Consider the following 22,123-nt stretch of genomic DNA (forward strand, 5'->3'; position numbering starts at 1 on the left):
AGTGAAGCCAAAGCATGCAAGATTTTGGCCTCCAAACCTCACCTCTTTTCTGTAGCCTTGATATACCTTGTTGCATGAGGTTTTCTTACATTAGATCTTGATTTGAGACCTTGTCGTATTCCATTTTTTTCTACAGATTTTGACGTTGAGATTGTCGATCTATTCTTTCTTATGCAAGCGAGATACAAGAGTATTTAGGTGAGTCTTTTAGGGCAAACTCAATGGCTCAAAGTTTGTCTTCCCACACAAAGTTAGGCAATCCATTCACTAATTGTTTCCATGTTTTTGTTATAATTTCCGAAGCTTTTGAATCATGCAACCACATAGGATTAAAGCGAAAAGGTATTGGACAAAGATTCTGAGGATGGTGAAAAGGTAAGTAAATCGGTTTCTGGTCTGATATGCTAGAAGAGATGATATCAGAAGATAAGTTCTTGTCAAGCAAAAGCTCACTTTGCACAAGGAATCTCTGTCCAATCTAGCCACAACGTGTCATGACCCCAATCTCCTATTTGCCCAAGCATATTTCCCATTTTTTGGTTTGACGTCTATCATATCCCAATCTGCCATCAAGTCTTCCATGCTTTCTCTGAATCTCTAAAAGAATCCCTGACTATGCTTCCTCCACTTTTTTCTTTATTTGATAAAAATGCATTGAAATATCCAATTGTAATGTTGTTCCTGAATCTTAATAATTAAACTCCTTTAACCCCTGCAATGATTTCCAACTTCTACTTTTTTTGCAATGCATTGGCTTGTGAACATTGATTATATGATACTTCTTATCTGAGCTTTGATGATTAAAACTTGTTAGAAGCTAGTTCGAAGTGGATTGGGAGTACTCCATTTGAAGCGTTACGCTATCCCAAAGAGTGCACAGATCACTTGATGCACCTCTGGCACTAATAGCTACCGCTTCACTATTTTTCCATTGCTTTTGCCAAAATTGAGCATCTCATCTTCATTAAGCTTAATATCTCTGATGAGGATGATAATTGTTTTTTTTGGATTTGATTAAATCTCATAATGCTTCTTTATATCTACTTCCCCAACCTCTACAATTCTAGGAGATTATACTCATTATTTAACCTATGGAGGTTTGGTGCTAGCACCTACTAGGTTAATGCCCTTCCTGCAATAGTTGTTTACCTAGTGTTTTCAAAGATTTATTTCCTCCAACCAATGAACTTTGAATGGCCATTTGCATTCCTAAACTTATTTTATTAGCTTCCTCCTCTTTTTTCCCTTGAGGGTTTTTGCCCAACCTTCTTGGGAAGACGCTCCTTTTTTTCATCTTCATCATCCATCTATTGCTATTTTTTTTTTTGTAGTGACGACCCCACAAGATAGTTGGTGGACTTTTTCTAGAACTTTATCTATCTCTTCCTATCCATCTGAAAGGATATCAACGTTTAAGGAGATTATGGGTTTTGCCTAAGATGATGAGTATATCAATGGAAAGGCAACTTACTGCAGGATGACTGGAATTTGGATTGTACTCTCCTTTGAAAGTGGAATCAAAAATTTATGCATATGTTTGGGATCTTCAAGGGACGAGATGTCATAGCAACTAGGCAAGGGTGTAGTTTTCCTTTTCTGAGTAGTTGATGTAGAGGCTTGGCCTTCATTTGCTTCTTGTCCCTGAAAGACTTGATTTTGGCTAGTTGCATTCCCTTGATGTTGACCAATTTTCTTAACAACTTCCCGTTGCTCTTCCTTTTCAGCTTGAGTTTGCACTGAGTCTACTTCTTTAAGGTCCTTAGCAAAATGGCCATATTTCTAGTATGATTTGCACTTGAACAGCAACTATCCATAATCTATTTTTTGGATGCGTTTTCAGTTTGCCAAATTCAAAACAATAGCTTCCAAGAGACCCTTTTCGAAATCCACTTCAACAGAAATTCTTGCACATGTGAACATATCAACCCTTGACCCTGATTTATCAATGTATTTTCCTGCTGAATTGCCGATGGCCCTTAGACTTTCTTCATTCTAGCAAGGTAGTGGTAGGTGAGGCGATTAAACAAAAACTAGGATAACAAAAGGCACATCTAGCTTTGGATCAAAATAAAGAGCCCAACGATTTAGATGCATTCCCCCGGGTTTCATAAAGGTACAACCTAATTTTTAATATGGGATCACAGTCCACCTTGAGTACAAATACAAATGCGTAAAACCCTCTTCCATAAAAATGGTATGTAAGTTTTCCTTCGATCAAGGTGACCCAATTTTTATTCATCCAAATGTCCATATTTCTTGAGGGGACTAGATTCCAGTGAACTGCCCAATGAGTCTTCTTTCAGAAAGCACCAAGCCATTTGCGTAGAGGTTGAGATTGGAAAAAAAACTTCTAAGAATTGAGTTTAATTTTTTTACAAATCTTGGAGTTGGCTCGAGAGATGATTTTCCAAAAGAAGCAATGAGGACCTAAAATGTTGCCTCTTCAACACCAAAAGAGGGGGCCATCTCCTTCCTTAGGCTAGATCCATGGCCAGATGGCCCTAAAGGACACAACATTCAGCGGCAACTCAATCTCGACTAAGGTTTAGTGGCAACGCATTTTATGGTGGCATATAAATAATCTAGTAAGTATACATTGCAATTATTAGTAAAGGCTTTGGACAGTTGCCCTTCTCTCCATAAATAGATAGACTTCTATTCCTCAAAAGAATCACCCGCTCATTCCACAAGAATCAGTTAGAGGCCCTCATAAAACTACTTTATACTCATGAAATTTATTTTGCATATATCGATTACCAAATCAAGGTCACAGTGTCTATGCTCTTCAAACTTCATAGACATGCTAATCACTTATATTTTTCTTCCTCAATTTTTCCAAGCAGAAACCCAAAGCAGGAAATCTACAGCAAAGCCCAATAGGATTGATATTGTTTGCAATTATAACAATGGGTTGTGACCCCCGAGCACCCCCCTCAACCCTTGAGCACCAGTGTGACCCCGTCACCCCCTCACCATCGAACATCATATCCAGGAGACTTTGACCCCTCTCTCTCTCCTTCTACTTATATAGAGTTGTCCAACTCCTACCTCAGACACTCTCACATTGTATCACCGTAGCTGATACTGTTTTATACACTTTATTTTTGGTCTTCGCTAGACTTTGTGCTTAACCTTGTCAAATATTTACCTAGACTGTACTTTCAGTTTTCTTGTATATCTCTTTCTCTCATTACATAGGAGCTGCTTTGGCATTCCCAAATTGCATTCACACTAGATGTATCCTTTAGTCTCATTGACCTACTTTTGTGGTCATTTGTTGGACATTAATAAAATTATTTTATTTTATCTTATGCAATGATTATCTGACAATACCGTTAGAGGTTTGCTTCCAACTCATTAACTGTCAGATACAATGCATGTCTCTCCTTGCTACCCCTGCTCCAAAATGCTGCTGATATATTTCCATCATAAAGAAAACTACTTATTTTCCAACCAGTGCTAACTACTTTTCCTACCCAATGAAAAGTGGCATCTAGGGAAGGCATGAAGTCACATGCATGCATGTCTGATAACGACCATAAAAAAATTCCTTGTAAGGAACAATAGCATGAAAACACTCTGCTCTTTAATAGAACGAGGTCAGCAACACTCATATCATCTAATACCATTATGGCAGATTATTTTTCACGGCCAATTTCACCACCTATGCATGTCGTAGTGTAATTCTGGTGTACATTCAATACAATATTTATCCATCTTGGAAATGAGGTGAAATGAGAAACCATTGGACTAAAAGAAGAATCAAAAATCCTAATACACATAGTGCACAACAGCGAGTTCAGATTATTTTCTCAAACATTGGACTCCCCCATATACGAGTCCACAATTTTAGTCCAACATGGATTCCCCCTTGTACAAGTCAACAATTTTAGTCCAACATATAGGACAAGTAAGGGGAGAAAGGAATCGGAAAAGAAATGTAGAAGATCTTCACTGAATATCTAGCAGATATAATAAATCAAGCAAAAATGACAGAACATCCACCAAACAACAATCTGGGAAGAAATCCTTGACAACAAGCCCTCGGTTCAAATGTGAGGTCGACAGAGTATTAAGCCATCAACCAGGGCTCCAAGTGAAATGATCGTGGAACACAGGCAATAATGGATGTCACAAATTACAATACCAGCCCCATATGATCATATAAAAGCACAAAAAGCAATGCAACTCAGAAAAGATTTTCCCATTGATATCAGCCAGAAACATTACAGAAGAATATACAGCACAACCTTTAATAAAGAGTAAAACCATTCATGCAAGAAAAACCACATGATACAAATTATATAAATTTGCACCATGTTTGTAATAGTATAAAGGAAGCTCTTTACATTGAAATAATTTATCTAGACATAGGTTTAATCGATGCCAAAATGTTAAATATGTACTTTCTATACAGGCATGCTTAGAAGCCAGTGTCAAGTTATAATCAAACCCCCCAAAAAAGTGGTCTTACTCATCCTACTTCCTCTATCGCAATCCAGAAAGAGACAAAAATAGATATGCTTGATATATAGGCATACGACATATGACATGTAATAAAATCCTTACAGTGACTCCAAAATCTCTTCAGCTCCACTGACAGTGAATGCACCACCCTCCTCCAACTTCAAAATTTTGACAATCCCATCTTCTGCAACTAGGGCATAGCGCTTCGATCGAACACCAAGCCCAGCAGGTTTATCACTCAAATCTAAAGCCACGCCCATTGCCTTGGTGAAATACCCATTTCCATCAGCAAGCAGGAGCACCTTATCATCCACATCGAGGTTCTCCCCCCAAGCCTTCATTACAAATGCATCATTGACAGAAATACATGCAATGGTGTCGATTCCTTTGCTCTTTAGTTCATCTGCCCTCTGTACAAATCCAGGGAGGTGCTTCTGCGAGCAAGTGGGAGTAAAGGCACCAGGAACAGCTACGAGGACCACCTTCTTTCCTCTGGTTAAATCAGAGACTGTGATTGTCAGGAGATTGTCCTCTTTATCAATGTAGGAAAATGTAGCCTCTGGAAGCTTGTCACCCACAGAAATTTCAGATTTGATGCTTCTGTGAGGTTTAGGAGTTCTTCTTCTATTAGGATTTAAGGTGGGGTTTAAGGATTTGGCTTTTGGCCCTGGACCTCCATAGAGACCCACAAATGCAGACTTCAAAGAACGAGGCAATGTTGCTTGTGGGTTCCATGCCACTGATGGAGATGATAGTGCACCACTTGACATGGAAGTGGTGGTCATGGGCAGAGAAATGGAAGTAGGTTTTGATGAGGATGAATGCTTTGCTGAAATATTGCATGAAGAGAAAGTTGCTGCCATGTTGTTAACAGATGTGGCCATTGCTGAAATGAAATAGGTCTGCTACTCGGTTAACAGCCCTGCGGACAGAAAAGCTGAAAAGCAGAGACGACAAGCTACCAATGTCCAATGTAGTAGATCTGTTTCAAGGAAAAATAAAACAAAGGGGGTATTCTACTTTATTGTCTGCGCGTAACCATGGGAGTTGTAGATGGAAACTTAGAAATTTTGGAATTTAATAAATGCGGTAATGGGAACTTCATATCATCATTGGTTAGTCGCGTTTGTCCATATTAAAAAATTGATGCTTGGCTGGTTTTGGATTAATTTTCTTTATAAGTTGGTGAAACTTGTCGAAGGTCAACTCGGCGCTCATTGGGCAACCGTACTTTCCCTCCCGAAATTTCGCACAATCATGGCCCTAAATTTGTCTCATTGCGTTCTAATGGCTCATAATGGCCATTTCGCCGGGCGGATGAAGTGAAAATAATTTAGGATTAAATAAAATTTAAAAATAAAAGTAGATAGTAAATTTAATAAATAGCCATCAAAAACAATATAGTTAATTTTTATTTATTTGGACAAGTTGCTTATGCAAAATATGAATAGTATCTATTACATGCCTTTGGTTGATGATGGTTCTCTAGACAACTATGCAATGAGGATGCCATAAACCATAGTTGAAAACATTTGGTACTACCCTAGTTTATTTTGAGGTAGACGTTTAACAAGGAAAAATGTTACTAGTACAAGTTAAGATCATAGATTGTAAAGGCATGATGCATCGACCATGGTTGTGGGATTTATTGCTCTCTTGCATTCGAACAAACCAAAGTCCTCCTCATAATGATCTACACATGGGATAAAATAATTTCTCTTATTGTTTTTTATCTATGTAATAAGCACCAAAAAAAAAAAGTAGCACTGGGATGGGTGACTTTCCTGGAAATCTTAGTGTTACACTCTCCCTTTTTTTTTGTGGCTCCGCGGAGCCAGTGGAAGTGATCCTTGCGGGTGTGACTATGCTTTTTTGCAAGTTATGGAAATTCCAGTCATATTTTGAAAAAATCAGGTAAAGATTTTTGTAAATCCAAGTAAAAGTTATCAAACTTCATAATTTTAGGTGCCTTAAAAATTTTTGATTTTGTTGAATCCATTTCTACCATTAAAAACATTATTCAAATACTGCCTTTACAAGATTTTTTGAAATTTTTTTGCCCAAATTCCGACCACTTTTGGCCTCTCGGGCAATTCCTCCACCTCCGTAGATGACTCCATTGTCATTGTATGAAGTACCAAACCAAGTGTCATAACATTTAATAAATAGTACATCTATCAAATCTATTTTAATATTTATTTTTACCATATAATTTTATTAATAAAAATATACAAGACAATAAATATAATTTATATTATTTTTAATTTGACAGTGTTTAATTTTTATACATAGTTACAATATTCATTTAAATTAATTTATTTTTTATATTTAACTTCATTCCCTTTTATATTTCATAAAAGTTAGTAGGTAAAAGATTTACAATATTCATTTAAATTAATTCATTTGTTATATTTAACTTCATTCCCTTTTATATTTCATAAAAGTTAGTAGGTAAAAGATTTGTTGACATGACGTATAGATACAATTTCTATTTTATTCCTTTATGTAAATAAATGCAAAAACATTTGTCTTTTTTGTCCCATGTATTCATGGTTGATTATTAGTTTAAAGCTTACAGCTAAAGTTGTTTTTAAACTATCATAGGTCATTCTTAATAATAAGTTTGGTTTTTCTTATCTAAAACATATATCTATCTCGCTAAAATGTTTATTTTTAGAGCAATGGTGTGTAAAGTGCATTTACTTGGTTTAAATAAATTTAAAATTAAATTACATTAAATGTCATGTAATTTTATTTTTATTTTTAATCTATTCATATTTATATTAAAGTATAATTAGTAGGAAAATTGTTTTAAGTCTATTACAAGGTAAACCATTCCGAGAACAATTAGAAATTTTAAGTTATAATAGTGTCCTTATATCTGTTTATATTTTGTATATATTTATTAAATTTGGTCAACTTTAATAATCACAGATTTTCTAGGTACCAACAAAGTTTATAGAGCTTAACTAGATCAAAATGCATCATAGAAGTGTACAAAAACAAATCTAGAAAAGTTATAAAAGATGCTATATGAAAAAGATTGATGTTGCATTTCAAAATTTATATATTTTTTATTTTTAATACAACTTTTTACATAAGAATAATAATAACAATAATTCAATTTTAATATAACTATGATATTATATGTAAGATTATCTTAAATATGATTACTATGTAGCATACTTTACATACATATATATGGTTTTTTAACTCTATAAACATTTAAATAAAGTTAAAGTAACTATCAGTTACTTTTTACATAATAAGCATGTATTAAGCAACAACGCTACATACATATTACACTTGTTTTTTTTTCTAGAAGAAGTGGTAAAGGATTTTCATGTGGATGTATTAGTTTTAGTATGATTAAGAAGGCTTTTTAATAAACTTAAGATTTGGTGAAATGATATTATTTTTTTAAAAAGAAAATTAATGATTTAGAAAAATGTAAAAAATATAGTAGTATTTTTTTTAATTTAGGTGCATTTTGATATAGAGTTGTAATGTGATTTGGTTCATTAATATTGGTATTATGGTAGTTATAAAGTTCACATTTTTCTTTCTTTTTCTTAATAAAAGATTGTTGAGTTTCTAGGTGTAATAAGAGTAATAAATAAATGATTTATAAATCATTGATCTTTAGGTCATATGTGGACATCATTGTTCGCTAATTACAAAAGCATACACAAGAAGAAGTTGCAACACGAGAACTTGTTGGGAGGTCATACATCTTAATGTTATTTTAGCTCAAAGAGACACTCCTTCCCCTTTTCAAGGTTGATTACCAAGATTTTGGAGGGTTGGCAATTATAGCAGGGAGGCAATTAAAAATCATGAACTTCCAAGCCCCACGTGAATGCCATAGCTAGCTTATTGCAAAAGAGTGCACAAACTAAGGGTTCAACACTAACATCTCCAGAGAGGTTAGCCATCTGAATACAGTTGTAGCAAGAGCACACTTAACTACAAAGTTTTGATGGGAAACATTGCATTAACAGTTCTATTGTCACATCAAAAAAATTAATGTCTCCTTCCCCTCTTTAAGGGAGATTATTAAGCTTCTGTAGTGGGAGTCAAAGCAAGATGAGGTTAATTAAAAGTCATGAACTTCATAGCTGCATTTTGACACCGCATTCATCTCATTACAAAAGCATGCACAAAAAGTCTGGTGCAACATTAGGATTTCCTAAGAGGTAACCAAACCCAATAACAATGTAGTCTAAGTGTGGTTGATTGCAGAGTTTTAATAAGATCGGGTGTAATAACAAAGTATGATCACCCCTACACCTAAAAATCATGAACCTTCAAGCTCTTATAGATACCATATTAGCTTGTTATGAAAGTGTGCATCGAAGTGGGGTGTAACACTAAAGGCTTCTTGGGAGAAAATTACTTTGGTGCTACTTCAATGCAAACACACTTAACTACATAGTTCTAATGTGATGGTCTAGTGCATTGATGCTAGTACAACTACACTCATGAGGTTGACACAACCTTTTCCTCTACAAGGAAAATTTCCAAGTTTTGTGGGGTGGGCAAGGGTTGTTGCACTAAGAAGTCAATTAAAACTCATGAGTTGAGATAAAGGAATGTGTGAGACTAGATCTTCATGAGAGCCCACCCATCCATATGATACTTTAGTTAAATTCTCTTGACTATGGAGTTCTAATGGAATATAGTGCATTAACATTGATATGATTTCACCCACGACGTTAACACCTTTGAGTCCAATCTAAACACCATACTTAGCTTATTACAAAATCAAGTTTCAAAGAAGGGTGTAACATGAGGATTTCCCAAGAGGTTTCCCATCCTAATATTATTCTAACCCAAGCACACTTAACTATGAAGTTTGATGGGATTATTACATCAAAATCAATGTGATCACACCCATAATGTTGAGAATTGTTTCCCTCGTGAGAATATTAAGTTCTTTTCTTGTTTTTTTTGGGGTGGGGGGGGAGAGAGAGAAATCATAATAAGAAGTTTATTAAAAATCACGAGCCTTAAGGGCCTTTGTGGACACCATAATTAACACATTATATAGTTGTGCACAAAAGCATAATGTCCCCATTTTGATCCCTTTACAATTTGCAATTAATTATGCTTAGCATTGCTTTGTTTCAACATTAACATTTTATAAACGGGTTGGGTTGAACTAGATAAACATTAAAAAAAAAATGTATATGTATTCCATTTTACTTTAATTCATGAAAAGTCCAAAGACAACTAATTGAGGCACGAGCACCTACATGGACCATAATACCACAAGTAAGGGTTGGTGAGGAGATTTGGGGTTTCACCTTGTAAATATGTCTAAGCCACACTTGCTAAAACAATCGGTCTTGATATTTGAATTTGAAAATATCCCACTCGTTTTTTCCCTCCTGCTAAATAAGGAAGTTGTGTTGATTGAACTCTCCTCCCCAAAATTATTGGAGTTTAAGGGTAGTTGAGAATGTCCTCTCAGCATAAAATGAGAGGCATGGGTTATGCATAACCATCCTAGGAATTCATGGATGACCAAGACTGTATGGGAAAGTGAAAATCACATTCTAAAAGGCATTCACACAAGTGGGTGAAAAGGAGGATTGTCACATGGAGAGAGTGAACAGAGAGAAAATGGTGTGAGCTAAGTTGTTATTAAGTGGGACAATGGAGAAAAACCAATGAATTTGAGCTAGAAATTTGAATGGGAAGCCTCCGCCTCATTCAAAATTATGGGCAATGATTTCGAGAGCCTATTTGGTGCACTAGAAGCATTGAAGGAGGAGATCCCTTGAGTAGTGAAGGGGAAGCTCGCTCTTGTTTTGTGCTAAATTGGTAGAAGAAGCCATAAGAGTTCACGAGAGGCATATGAGGATTTACCCTACAAAAAATTCCTTTGGAGAGAGTTTACCCTTTTACCAAATTTATTGAGAGTTACTTGAGTTTACTCTTGTAGTATCATGCTTTGGCTAGGGGATGGTAGAAATAACTAGTGCAACTAAGCCCATGGTTGGGTGGAGAAGTGCTCACCCTCAATTAATTGTTGGGAAGCTTCCAAATTTAGATAAGTGCTCTTGTCCTAATTAGGGTTTACATATAGTGAATGTGTTATATGTATTATACATGAAATTTGATGTGAGGTGGTGTTAAGAGTGGTAAAATACATGAAAGGATTATATTGCATGAAAGTGTAATAATCTGTATATGCACAGGTGTGATGAATTTTTGGCTCGTTGCCTTAGAACTTCAAGTTAAATTTTTTTTTTTTTTTTTTTTTGTATGTTGTTCATGGGTTTTGTCTTAGATAAAGACATTTTTTCATGTCTTTGGTTAAAGTTGATGTGCTTATAGTTATAGATTGAATTACCTATTATATGTTTTAATCCTTAAAAAAAAATATCACTGCCCTCAAGAATATATATTTTGCAAAACCTATGCATTGGTCCCAAAACAGTTGAATTATAAATAGTGTGCCTTGTATGATGTCAGCTACTACTAGAAGCATGATTTTGTATAGAGTCATGAGCTTTTGGGCATAAGTTGGATTCATGCATGGTTGTAACTATAGCATGAAAATAGGGATGTTATGCTTAAGATCTAGAAAGGTTTACCCCACTACAACTTGATCCTTATGAATTCCAAGCCGCAAAGCTCCAATTATTATACATTATTCAAAGAATGTATTTATAGCCTAATGGATTTATTTTAGCTGTAGTTAAGGTGTATTGTTATTCTTGAAATTGATTGAAGAATGACATTGTGCATGTGGAGTTGTTATTTGCATTTGGGCAGATTGTAGGTAATTATGTGATTGTGTTATGATTAGGAAAATTTGAATGTTTCATTTTGTTCATTTTTGGTAAGGCTCATGTGTTGGAATAATATAGTTCTAGTTCTTAGGTACTAAGGAAACTCTATTATATGATGGCCAGGTGAAATTTTCTTATTAATCTCTATTTAAGCCATGAAATGTTGATCACCGCGTAGTCCTTGAAAAAAGGAATTAGATATGTAGATGACATGGATAACCTTAATTACAAGATGATTTTTCATAAACCACAAGTTTACCCCTTCCATGATTCTTGCTTATGAAAGATGTGATTATGAAGAAGAATGAAAGATTCAAGGTCTCTAGACCCTTTTATTTCAGGCCAATATTCGTGGAACATAGTTCAAGATATACATAATCATGTACATATGAGTATGAAAATCAACACTTATAGTTTATAAGTTTGTATGTTTGAGATTATTTGGAAAATATAGCCACTTCTCTTAAAGTACAAGGCTTGTAGCATGAAAAGACTATTCTTTTTGGTTAATTACAGCTAAGTTGAATGTACGAGACCCCAGTATAATTAGAATAGATCAAGAGAGGCCCCATTAAAATGGCTTACCCTTAATATTATTTAGCAAAGAATACCTGGAAGGTTTCAAGGAAAACCTTAGTGAGAAAGTGAATTGCATGAGATTATTTTTTTGTGATACGATTGAGGTTGTGAAAGTCTTAGGTACATGTGGCATGGACTCATTGACATGCCATGAAGGGAAAAGTTTGTGTGGTTTTACATATTGCACCAAAAAAATTTGTGGTGTGACGCATCGCACCCACAAATTTTATAAGCACACAAAACAATAACTTTGATCAAGGACTAAATTGTTGCAACCATGAAATTGCTTGCACATGTGATGCATGAAACCATATTGCAAATTTTAATAATTTGTGAATGAAACATAAAACTTGAAGGATGTAATACATTGTTGCATGAGCAAAACTTTAGTTGAAGTGAGATATCAACTCAATTTTTTTTAACAATGTGATACATCATATATGCATAAAATTCATGGACATGATACACAAAACTTTGACAATGCAACAATACATATGTCAACCTTATAATTGTTGAAATGCAAAACAATGCATAAATGTGATAGCATGTATAACATAAATAAAAGGTTGACATGTGATATGTTGGGGAAATCTATTGTTTTGGGAATATACATAATGAGTACAAATATATTTTGCCAATGCAGTACGAAGAAAGAGGAAGCCCTTTGTCATTAAGGAGAAACAATTCTCCAATGTAACGTGTCACATGGCTAAATTTTTTTTTAGCATGACCAAAACTTTATGGAGATGTGCAACAATGTTGTTGATCATTGGGACTAATCAAAGACAACATTTGAGGGAAAAAACTCCCACAATCATTTTTATAGAGGTGGGACTCATCTTTTAAATAAAGTAAATAAACATAAAAATAAGATAAAAAATGCTTGAGACAAGACTATAATTTATATGAAATGAGTATTTTTTTTGTAGGGTGAAAAGTTATTGCCTTCAAAAATTGGATTTTACAAGATAAATTGAAACATTTAGGTCAGTCTCTCACTAGGGAGACCTATCCAAATCCAAAAATTTACTCTTTGTAGAGAGGATAGGGCCAACTGAGTACTAGAAGAGACAACAATAAATACAACAAAAATAAGAAATAGTCTTAAACAACTTTTAGAGAACCATCTACAACACAGGGAACATGAAAGATAGACATATAAATAATTAGGAAGCGTGATCTAAATAAGATATTGCAACTTGTATGGGATCTTTAGTGTCTTTGGATGTTCTCCCCGTCGAGGGGCTAATTCCAAGAAGTTGTTCAATTCACTCCATTCTTTGATCTAAGTCCCTCAAATGCTAATTAAGATTCTTAAGGGAGTGGAGAATATCTACTCGATGCTTGTGCCAATCCAAAAGTAGACGCCCTAAAAGAAACCTCATCTACTAATAAATATCAACAATTTGCATATATTGTTGAAGTAGTCTCTCGTGTGTATAGTGTCAAGTACTCAATCTTCCAGTTCAATGATAACCTCTATGTCTAAGAGAGGATCTCTGTGATGAAGCTTTCCCCTCAACATGTGCCTCTTCTTCTTGAATAAGTCATGGTGTGAGTTCATGATAGCACGATGCAAAGTCCTCCAAACAATGGTGCATATGAAAATTTTGGATCGAGGGCCACGGATGGGCCCCATGCGCTGCGCGTGGCTCGGCGGCCTCCCTTGAAGAGGGGGAGGGGGCGAGATCTTTGCGGGTGCGATCATACCAGCGTTAATGCACCGGATCCCATCAGAACTCCGCAGTTAAGCACGCTTGGGCTAGAGTAGTACTGGGATGGGTGACCCCCCGGGAAGTCCTAGTGTTGCACCCTACCCCCCTTTTTGCGCGGCTCGGCGGGAGCGATCGACGCTAGTGCGGAACTCCGCGGCTGCGCGTGCTCGACGGTAAATTGGATTGCGTGCTGCGTGTTTATCTTGTTTTGCGGCGTGGGGCCACTTATATATCGATTTATAACGGAATCTCGCGAACGAAGAGATCGCCGGAGCATTAAGGAGGGGGGCCTAACTGAGGGAAACGGCGACTCGCTAGAGACTGCTCCAAGGGAAGTTCGAGAAGGGGGCACCGATTTATCGTCCCGGTCGGAAGTCGCGAGCGGGATCACAGCGCAACGGAGGCGACGCATCGCGGCAGCGGGCGATGAATCTAGGACCGTTCGCATCACCGCAGCGAAGATGACACGGGGAGAGTGGGTAGGAGGTTTAAATCATATGTACTCTTGTAGGAACTCGAATTTCGGAGGAACCCGTGGGTCGTTCACGGAAAGGCAGCGCGAGCTCCACGCAGCGTCGTCGGTGGCCGCGGAGCTTACGCCTTTTTCGTCCCGCTCTCTCTCGTCCTTCTTTTTGTTAACCCCCTCCGTTCTTCCCCTGGTTCGCTGGCTCCGCGCGGGGCGGGCGGCGCCGCCAAGTCGGGGAAGAGGGCGAGCTCCTGCGCCGAGCCGCTTCGGATCGAGGGCCACGGATGGGCCCCATGCGCTGCGCGTGGCTCGGCGGCCTCCCTTGAAGAGGGGGAGGGGGCGAGATCTTTGCGGGTGCGATCATACCAGCGTTAATGCACCGGATCCCATCAGAGCTCCGCAGTTAAGCGCGCTTGGGCTAGAGTAGTACTGGGATGGGTGACCCCCCGGGAAGTCCTAGTGTTGCACCCTACCCCCCTTTTTGCGCGGCTCGGCGGGAGCGATCGGCGCTAGTGCGGAACTCCGCGGCTGCGCGTGCTCGACGGTAAATTGGATTGCGTGCTGCGTGTTTATCTTGTTTTGCGGCGTGGGGCCACTTATATATCGATTTATAACGGAATCTCGCGAACGAAGAGATCGCCGGAGCATTAAGGAGGGGGGCATAACTGAGGGAAACGGCGACTCGCTCGAGACTGCTCCAAGGGAAGTTCGAGAAGGGGGCACCGATTTATCGTCCCGGTCGGAAGTCGCGAGCGGGATCACAGCGCAACGGAGGCGACGCATCGCGGCAGCGGGCGATGAATCTAGGACCGTTCGCATCACCGCAGCGAGGATGACACGGGGAGAGTGGGTAGGAGGTTTAAATCATATGTACTCTTGTAGGAACTCGAATTTCGGAGGAACCCGTGGGTCGTTCACGGAAAGGCAGCGCGAGCTCCACGCAGCGTCGTCGGTGGCCGCGGAGCTTACGCCTTTTTCGTCCCGCGCTCTCTCGTCCTTCTTTTTGTTAACCCCCTCCGTTCTTCCCCTGGTTCGCTGGCTCCGCGCGGGGCGGGCGGCGCCGCCAAGTCGGGGAATAGGGCGAGCTCCTGCGCCGAGCCGCTTCGGATCGAGGGCCACGGATGGGCCCCATGCGCTGCGCGTGGCTCGGCGGCCTCCCTTGAAGAGGGGGAGGGGGCGAGATCTTTGCGGGTGCGATCATACTAGCGTTAATGCACCGGATCCCATCAGAACTCCGCAGTTAAGCGCGCTTGGGCTAGAGTAGTACTGGGATGGGTGACCCCCCGGGAAGTCCTAGTGTTGCACCCTACCCCCCTTTTTGCGCGGCTCGGCGGGAGCGATCGGCGCTAGTGCGGAACTCCGCGGCTGCGCGTGCTCGACGGTAAATTGGATTGTGTGCTGCGTGTTTATCTTGTTTTGCGGCGTGGGGCCACTTATATATCGATTTATAACGGAATCTCGCGAACGAAGAGATCGCCGGAGCATTAAGGAGGGGGGCCTAACTGAGGGAAACGGCGACTCGCTCGAGACTGCTCCAAGGGAAGTTCGAGAAGGGGGCACCGATTTATCGTCCCGGTCGGAAGTCGCGAGCGGGATCACAGCGCAACAGAGGCGACGGATCGCGGCAGCGGGCGATGAATCTAGGACCGTTCGCATCACCGCAGCGAAGATGACACGGGGAGAGTGGGTAGGAGGTTTAAATCATATGTACTCTTGTAGGAACTCGAATTTCGGAGGAACCCGTGGGTCGTTCATGGAAAGGCAGCGCGAGCTCCACGCAGCGTCGTCGGTGGCCGCGGAGCTTATGCCTTTTTCGTCCCGCTCTCTCTTGTCCTTCTTTTTGTTAACCCCCTCCGTTCTTCCCCTGGTTCGCTGGCTCCGCGCGGGGCGGGCGGCGCCGCCAAGTCGGGGAAGAGGGCGAGCTCCTGCGCCGAGCCGCTTCGGATCGAGGGCCACGGATGGGCCCCATGCGCTGCGCGTGGCTCGGCGGCCTCCCTTGAAGAGGGGGAGGGGGCGAGATCTTTGCGGGTGCGATCATACCAGCGTTAATGCACCGGATCCCATCAGAACTCCGCAGTTAAGCGCGCTTGGGCTAGAGTAGTACTGGGATGGGTGACCCCCCGGGAAGTCCTAGTGTTGCACCCTACCCCCCTTTTTGCGCGGCTCGGCGGGAGCGATCGACGCTAGTGCGGAACTCCGCGGCTGCGCGTGCTCGACGGTAAATTGGATTGCGTGCTGCGTGTTTATCTTGTTTTGTGGCGTGGGGCCACTTATATATCGATTTATAACGGAATCTCGCGAACGAAGAGATCGCCGGAGCATTAAGGAGGGGGGCCTAACTGAGGGAAACGGCGACTCGCTCGAGACTGCTCCAAGGGAAGTTCGAGGAGGGGGCACCGATTTATCGTCCCGGTCGGAAGTCGCGAGCGGGATCACAGCGCAACGGAGGCGACGCATCGCGGCAGCGGGCGATGAATCTAGGACCGTTCGCATCACCGCAGCGAAGATGACACGGGGAGAGTGGGTAGGAGGTTTAAATCATATGTACTCTTGTAGGAACTCGAATTTCGGAGGAACCCGTGGGTCGTTCACGGAAAGGCAGCGCGAGCTCCACGCAGCGTCGTCGGTGGCCGCGGAGCTTACGCCTTTTTCGTCCCGCTCTCTCTCGTCCTTCTTTTTGTTAACCCCCTCCGTTCTTCCCCTGGTTCGCTGGCTCCGCGCGGGGCGGGCGGCGCCGCCAAGTCGGGGAAGAGGGCGAGCTCCTGCGCCGAGCCGCTTCGGATCGAGGGCCACGGATGGGCCCCATGCGCTGCGCGTGGCTCGGCGGCCTCCCTTGAAGAGGGGGAGGGGGCGAGATCTTTGCGGGTGCGATCATACCAGCGTTAATGCACCGGATCCCATCAGAACTCCGCAGTTAAGCGCGCTTGGGCTAGAGTAGTACTGGGATGGGTGACCCCCCGGGAAGTCCTAGTGTTGCACCCTACCCCCCTTTTTGCGCGGCTCGGCGGGAGCGATCGGCGCTAGTGCGGAACTCCGCGGCTGCGCGTGCTCGACGGTAAATTGGATTGCGTGCTGCGTGTTTATCTTGTTTTGCGGCGTGGGGCCACTTATATATCGATTTATAACGGAATCTCGCGAACGAAGAGATCGCCGGAGCATTAAGGAGGGGGGCCTAACTGAGGGAAACGGCGACTCGCTCGAGACTGCTCCAAGGGAAGTTCGAGAAGGGGGCACCGATTTATCGTCCCGGTCGGAAGTCGCGAGCGGGATCACAGCGCAACGGAGGCGACGCATCGCGGCAGCGGGCGATGAATCTAGGACCGTTCGCATCACCGCAGCGAAGATGACACGGGGAGAGTGGGTAGGAGGTTTAAATCATATGTACTCTTGTAGGAACTCGAATTTCGGAGGAACCCGTGGGTCGTTCACGGAAAGGCAGCGCGAGCTCCACGCAGCGTCGTCGGTGGCCGCGGAGCTTACGCCTTTTTCGTCCCGCTCTCTCTCGTCCTTCTTTTTGTTAACCCCCTCCGTTCTTCCCCTGGTTCGCTGGCTCCCCGCGGGGCGGGAGGCGCCGCCAAGTCGGGGAAGAGGGCGAGCTCCTGCGCCGCGCCGCTTCGGATCGAGGGCCACGGATGGGCCCCGTGGCTCGGCGGTCTCCCTTGAAGAGGGGGAGGGGGCGAGATCTTTGCGGGTGCGATCATACCAGCGTTAATGCACCGGATCCCATCAGAACTCCGCAGTTAAGCGCGCTTGGGCTAGAGTAGTACTGGGATGGGTGACCCCCCGGGAAGTCCTAGTGTTGCACCCTACCCCCCTTTTTGCGCGGCTCGGCGGGAGCGATCGGCGCTAGTGCGGAACTCCGCGGCTGCGCGTGCTCGACGGTAAATTGGATTGCGTGTTGCGTGTTTATCTTGTTTTGCGGCGTGGGGCCACTTATATATCGATTTATAACGGAATCTCGCGAACGAAGAGATCGCCGGAGCATTAAGGAGGGGGGCCTAACTGAGGGAAACGGCGACTCGCTCGAGACTGCTCCAAGGGAAGTTCGAGAAGGGGGCACCGATTTATCGTCCCGGTCGGAAGTCGCGAGCGGGATCACAGCGCAACGGAGGCGACGTATCGCGGCAGCGGGCGATGAATCTAGGACCGTTCGCATCACCGCAGCGAAGATGACACGGGGAGAGTGGGTAGGAGGTTTAAATCATATGTACTCTTGTAGGAACTCGAATTTCGGAGGAACCCGTGGGTCGTTCACGGAAAGGCAGCGCGAGCTCCACGCAGCGTCGTCGGTGGCCGCGGAGCTTACGCCTTTTTCGTCCCGCTCTCTCTCGTCCTTCTTTTTGTTAACCCCCTCCGTTCTTCCCCTGCTTCGCTGGCTCCGCGCGGGGCGGGCGGCGCCGCCAAGTCGGGGAAGAGGGCGAGCTCCTGCGCCGAGCCGCTTCGGATCGAGGGCCACGGATGGGCCCCATGCGCTGCGCGTGGCTCGGCGGCCTCCCTTGAAGAGGGGGAGGGGGCGAGATCTTTGCGGGTGCGATCATACCAGCGTTAATGCACCGGATCCCATCAGAACTCCGCAGTTAAGCGCGCTTGGGCTAGAGTAGTACTGGGATGGGTGACCTCCCGGGAAGTCCTAGTGTTGCACCCTACCCCCCTTTTTGCGCGGCTCGGCGGGAGCGATCGGCGCTAGTGCGGAACTCCGCGGCTGCGCGTGCTCGACGGTAAATTGGATTGCGTGCTGCGTGTTTATCTTGTTTTGCGGCGTGGGGCCACTTATATATCGATTTATAACGGAATCTCGCGAACGAAGAGATCGCCGGAGCATTAAGGAGGGGGGCCTAACTGAGGGAAACGGCGACTCGCTCGAGACTGCTCCAAGGGAAGTTCGAGAAGGGGGCACCGATTTATCGTCCCGGTCGGAAGTCGCGAGCGGGATCACAGCGCAACGGAGGCGACGCATCGCGGCAGCGGGCGATGAATCTAGGACCGTTCGCATCACCGCAGCGAAGATGACACGGGGAGAGTGGGTAGGAGGTTTAAATCATATGTACTCTTGTAGGAACTCGAATTTCGGAGGAACCCGTGGGTCGTTCACGGAAAGGCAGCGCGAGCTCCACGCAGCGTCGTCGGTGGCCGCGGAGCTTACGCCTTTTTCGTCCCGCTCTCTCTCGTCCTTCTTTTTGTTAACCCCCTCCGTTCTTCCCCTGCTTCGCTGGCTCCGCGCGGGGCGGGCGGCGCCGCCAAGTCGGGGAAGAGGGCGAGCTCCTGCGCCGAGCCGCTTCGGATCGAGGGCCACGGATGGGCCCCATGCGCTGCGCGTGGCTCGGCGGCCTCCCTTGAAGAGGGGGAGGGGGCGAGATCTTTGCGGGTGCGATCATACCAGCGTTAATGCACCGGATCCCATCAGAACTCCGCAGTTAAGCGCGCTTGGGCTAGAGTAGTACTGGGATGGGTGACCTCCCGGGAAGTCCTAGTGTTGCACCCTACCCCCCTTTTTGCGCGGCTCGGCGGGAGCGATCGGCGCTAGGGCGGAACTCCACGGCTGCGCGTGCTCGACGGTAAATTGGATTGCGTGCTGCGATGAATCTAGGACCGTTCGCATCACCGCAGCGAAGATGACACGGGGAGAGTGGGTAGGAGGTTTAAATCATATGTACTCTTGTAGGAACTCGAATTTCGGAGGAACCCGTGGGTCGTTCACGGAAAGGCAGCGCGAGCTCCACGCAGCGTCGTCGGTGGCCGCGGAGCTTACGCCTTTTTCGTCCCGCTCTCTCTTGTCCTTCTTTTTGTTAACCCCCTCCGTTCTTCCCCTGGTTCGCTGGCTCCGCGCGGGGCGGGCGGCGCCGCCAAGTCGGGGAAGAGGGCGAGCTCCTGCGCCGAGCCGCTTCGGATCGAGGGCCACGGATGGGCCCCATGCGCTGCGCGTGGCTCGGCGGCCTCCCTTGAAGAGGGGGAGGGGGCGAGATCTTTGCGGGTGCGATCATACCAGCGTTAATGCACCGGATCCCATCAGAACTCCGCAGTTAAGCGCGCTTGGGCTAGAGTAGTACTGGGATGGGTGACCCCCCGGGAAGTCCTAGTGTTGCACCCTACCCCCCTTTTTGCGCGGCTCGGCGGGAGCGATCGGCGCTAGTGCGGAACTCCGCGGCTGCGCGTGCTCGACGGTAAATTGGATTGCGTGCTGCGTGTTTATCTTGTTTTGCGGCGTGGGGCCACTTATATATCGATTTATAACGGAATCTCGCGAACGAAGAGATCGCCGGAGCATTAAGGAGGGGGGCCTAACTGAGGGAAACGGCGACTCGCTCGAGACTGCTCCAAGGGAAGTTCGAGAAGGGGGCACCGATTTATCGTCCCGGTCGGAAGTCGCGAGCGGGATCACAGCGCAACGGAGGCGACGCATCGCGGCAGCGGGCGATGAATCTAGGACCGTTCGCATCACCGCAGCGAAGATGACACGGGGAGAGTGGGTAGGAGGTTTAAATCATATGTACTCTTGTAGGAACTCGAATTTCGGAGGAACCCGTGGGTCGTTCACGGAAAGGCAGCGCGAGCTCCACGCAGCGTCGTCGGTGGCCGCGGAGCTTACGCCTTTTTCGTCCCGCTCTCTCTCGTCCTTCTTTTTGTTAACCCCCTCCGTTCTTCCCCTGGTTCGCTGGCTCCGCGCGGGGCGGGCGGCGCCGCCAAGTCGGGGAAGAGGGCGAGCTCCTGCGCCGAGCCGCTTCGGATCGAGGGCCACGGATGGGCCCCATGCGCTGCGCGTGGCTCGGCGGCCTCCCTTGAAGAGGGGGAGGGGGCGAGATCTTTGCGGGTGCGATCATACCAGCGTTAATGCACCGGATCCCATCAGAACTCCGCAGTTAAGCGCGCTTGGGCTAGAGTAGTACTGGGATGGGTGACCCCCCGGGAAGTCCTAGTGTTGCACCCTACCCCCCTTTTTGCGCGGCTCGGCGGGAGCGATCGGCGCTAGTGCGGAACTCCGCGGCTGCGCGTGCTCGACGGTAAATTGGATTGCGTGCTGCGTGTTTATCTTGTTTTGCGGCGTGGGGCCACTTATATATCGATTTATAACGGAATCTCGCGAACGAAGAGATCGCCGGAGCATTAAGGAGGGGGGCCTAACTGAGGGAAACGGCGACTCGCTCGAGACTGCTCCAAGGGAAGTTCGAGAAGGGGGCACCGATTTATCGTCCCGGTCGGAAGTCGCGAGCGGGATCACAGCGCAACGGAGGCGACGCATCGCGGCAGCGGGCGATGAATCTAGGACCGTTCGCATCACCGCAGCGAAGATGACACGGGGAGAGTGGGTAGGAGGTTTAAATCATATGTACTCTTGTAGGAACTCGAATTTCGGAGGAACCCGTGGGTCGTTCACGGAAAGGCAGCGCGAGCTCCACGCAGCGTCGTCGGTGGCCGCGGAGCTTACGCCTTTTTCGTCCCGCTCTCTCTCGTCCTTCTTTTTGTTAACCCCCTCCGTTCTTCCCCTGGTTCGCTGGCTCCGCGCGGGGCGGGCGGCGCCGCCAAGTCGGGGAAGAGGGCGAGCTCCTGCGCCGAGCCGCTTCGGATCGAGGGCCACGGATGGGCCCCATGCGCTGCGCGTGGCTCGGCGGCCTCCCTTGAAGAGGGGGAGGGGGCGAGATCTTTGCGGGTGCGATCATACCAGCGTTAATGCACCGGATCCCATCAGAACTCCGCAGTTAAGCGCGCTTGGGCTAGAGTAGTACTGGGATGGGTGACCCCCCGGGAAGTCCTAGTGTTGCACCCTACCCCCCTTTTTGCGCGGCTCGGCGGGAGCGATCGGCGCTAGTGCGGAACTCCGCGGCTGCGCGTGCTCGACGGTAAATTGGATTGCGTGCTGCGTGTTTATCTTGTTTTGCGGCGTGGGGCCACTTATATATCGATTTATAACGGAATCTCGCGAACGAAGAGATCGCCGGAGCATTAAGGAGGGGGGCCTAACTGAGGGAAACGGCGACTCGCTCGAGACTGCTCCAAGGGAAGTTCGAGAAGGGGGCACCGATTTATCGTCCCGGTCGGAAGTCGCGAGCGGGATCACAGCGCAACGGAGGCGACGCATCGCGGCAGCGGGCGATGAATCT

The 22,123-nt window shown here is 45.3% G+C and overlaps 1 protein-coding gene and 11 non-coding genes across 12 annotated transcripts; 11 read left to right on the forward strand and 1 right to left on the reverse strand.

Moving 5' to 3' along the window:
* Positions 1 to 4,271: 4,271 nt before the first annotated feature.
* LOC149215507 (peroxiredoxin-2B-like) lies at positions 4,272 to 5,547 on the reverse strand. The gene has a single exon (XM_089391098.1). The coding sequence runs from the start codon at positions 5,349 to 5,351 to the stop codon at positions 4,566 to 4,568; it is 786 nt and encodes a 261-aa protein (XP_089247224.1). The 5' UTR covers positions 5,352 to 5,547; the 3' UTR covers positions 4,272 to 4,565.
* A 7,995-nt stretch (positions 5,548 to 13,542) lies between these two features.
* On the forward strand, positions 13,543 to 13,661 carry LOC149215508 (5S ribosomal RNA). The gene has a single exon (XR_016251308.1). It is a non-coding gene; the product is annotated as a 5S ribosomal RNA (ribosomal RNA).
* A 718-nt stretch (positions 13,662 to 14,379) lies between these two features.
* On the forward strand, positions 14,380 to 14,498 carry LOC149215509 (5S ribosomal RNA). Its single transcript, XR_016251582.1, has one exon. It is a non-coding gene; the product is annotated as a 5S ribosomal RNA (ribosomal RNA).
* A 718-nt stretch (positions 14,499 to 15,216) lies between these two features.
* On the forward strand, positions 15,217 to 15,335 carry LOC149215510 (5S ribosomal RNA). Its single transcript, XR_016251580.1, has one exon. It is a non-coding gene; the product is annotated as a 5S ribosomal RNA (ribosomal RNA).
* Positions 15,336 to 16,053: 718 nt separating this feature from the next.
* LOC149215511 (5S ribosomal RNA) lies at positions 16,054 to 16,172 on the forward strand. The gene has a single exon (XR_016251465.1). It is a non-coding gene; the product is annotated as a 5S ribosomal RNA (ribosomal RNA).
* Positions 16,173 to 16,890: 718 nt separating this feature from the next.
* On the forward strand, positions 16,891 to 17,009 carry LOC149215512 (5S ribosomal RNA). The gene has a single exon (XR_016251466.1). It is a non-coding gene; the product is annotated as a 5S ribosomal RNA (ribosomal RNA).
* Positions 17,010 to 17,716: 707 nt separating this feature from the next.
* On the forward strand, positions 17,717 to 17,835 carry LOC149215513 (5S ribosomal RNA). The gene has a single exon (XR_016251467.1). It is a non-coding gene; the product is annotated as a 5S ribosomal RNA (ribosomal RNA).
* Positions 17,836 to 18,553: 718 nt separating this feature from the next.
* LOC149215514 (5S ribosomal RNA) lies at positions 18,554 to 18,672 on the forward strand. The gene has a single exon (XR_016251315.1). It is a non-coding gene; the product is annotated as a 5S ribosomal RNA (ribosomal RNA).
* A 718-nt stretch (positions 18,673 to 19,390) lies between these two features.
* Positions 19,391 to 19,509, forward strand: LOC149215515 (5S ribosomal RNA). Its single transcript, XR_016251317.1, has one exon. It is a non-coding gene; the product is annotated as a 5S ribosomal RNA (ribosomal RNA).
* Positions 19,510 to 19,996: 487 nt separating this feature from the next.
* Positions 19,997 to 20,115, forward strand: LOC149215516 (5S ribosomal RNA). The gene has a single exon (XR_016251468.1). It is a non-coding gene; the product is annotated as a 5S ribosomal RNA (ribosomal RNA).
* Positions 20,116 to 20,833: 718 nt separating this feature from the next.
* LOC149215517 (5S ribosomal RNA) lies at positions 20,834 to 20,952 on the forward strand. Its single transcript, XR_016251469.1, has one exon. It is a non-coding gene; the product is annotated as a 5S ribosomal RNA (ribosomal RNA).
* Positions 20,953 to 21,670: 718 nt separating this feature from the next.
* Positions 21,671 to 21,789, forward strand: LOC149215518 (5S ribosomal RNA). The gene has a single exon (XR_016251470.1). It is a non-coding gene; the product is annotated as a 5S ribosomal RNA (ribosomal RNA).
* The last annotated feature ends 334 nt before the right edge of the window (positions 21,790 to 22,123 follow it).

Source organism: Pinus tabuliformis, chromosome 1_1 (assembly GCF_031772625.1).
Source record: "Pinus tabuliformis cultivar Carrire ecotype Pingquan chromosome 1_1, CPIR1, whole genome shotgun sequence".
In the NCBI taxonomy this organism is placed as follows: domain Eukaryota; kingdom Viridiplantae; phylum Streptophyta; class Pinopsida; order Pinales; family Pinaceae; genus Pinus; species Pinus tabuliformis.

What these genes read in the sequence shown, in the direction of transcription:
- LOC149215507 (XM_089391098.1), bottom strand. Translation starts at nt 5,351, where the DNA reads ATGGCCACATCTGTTAACAACATGGCAGCAACTTTCTCTTCATGCAAT.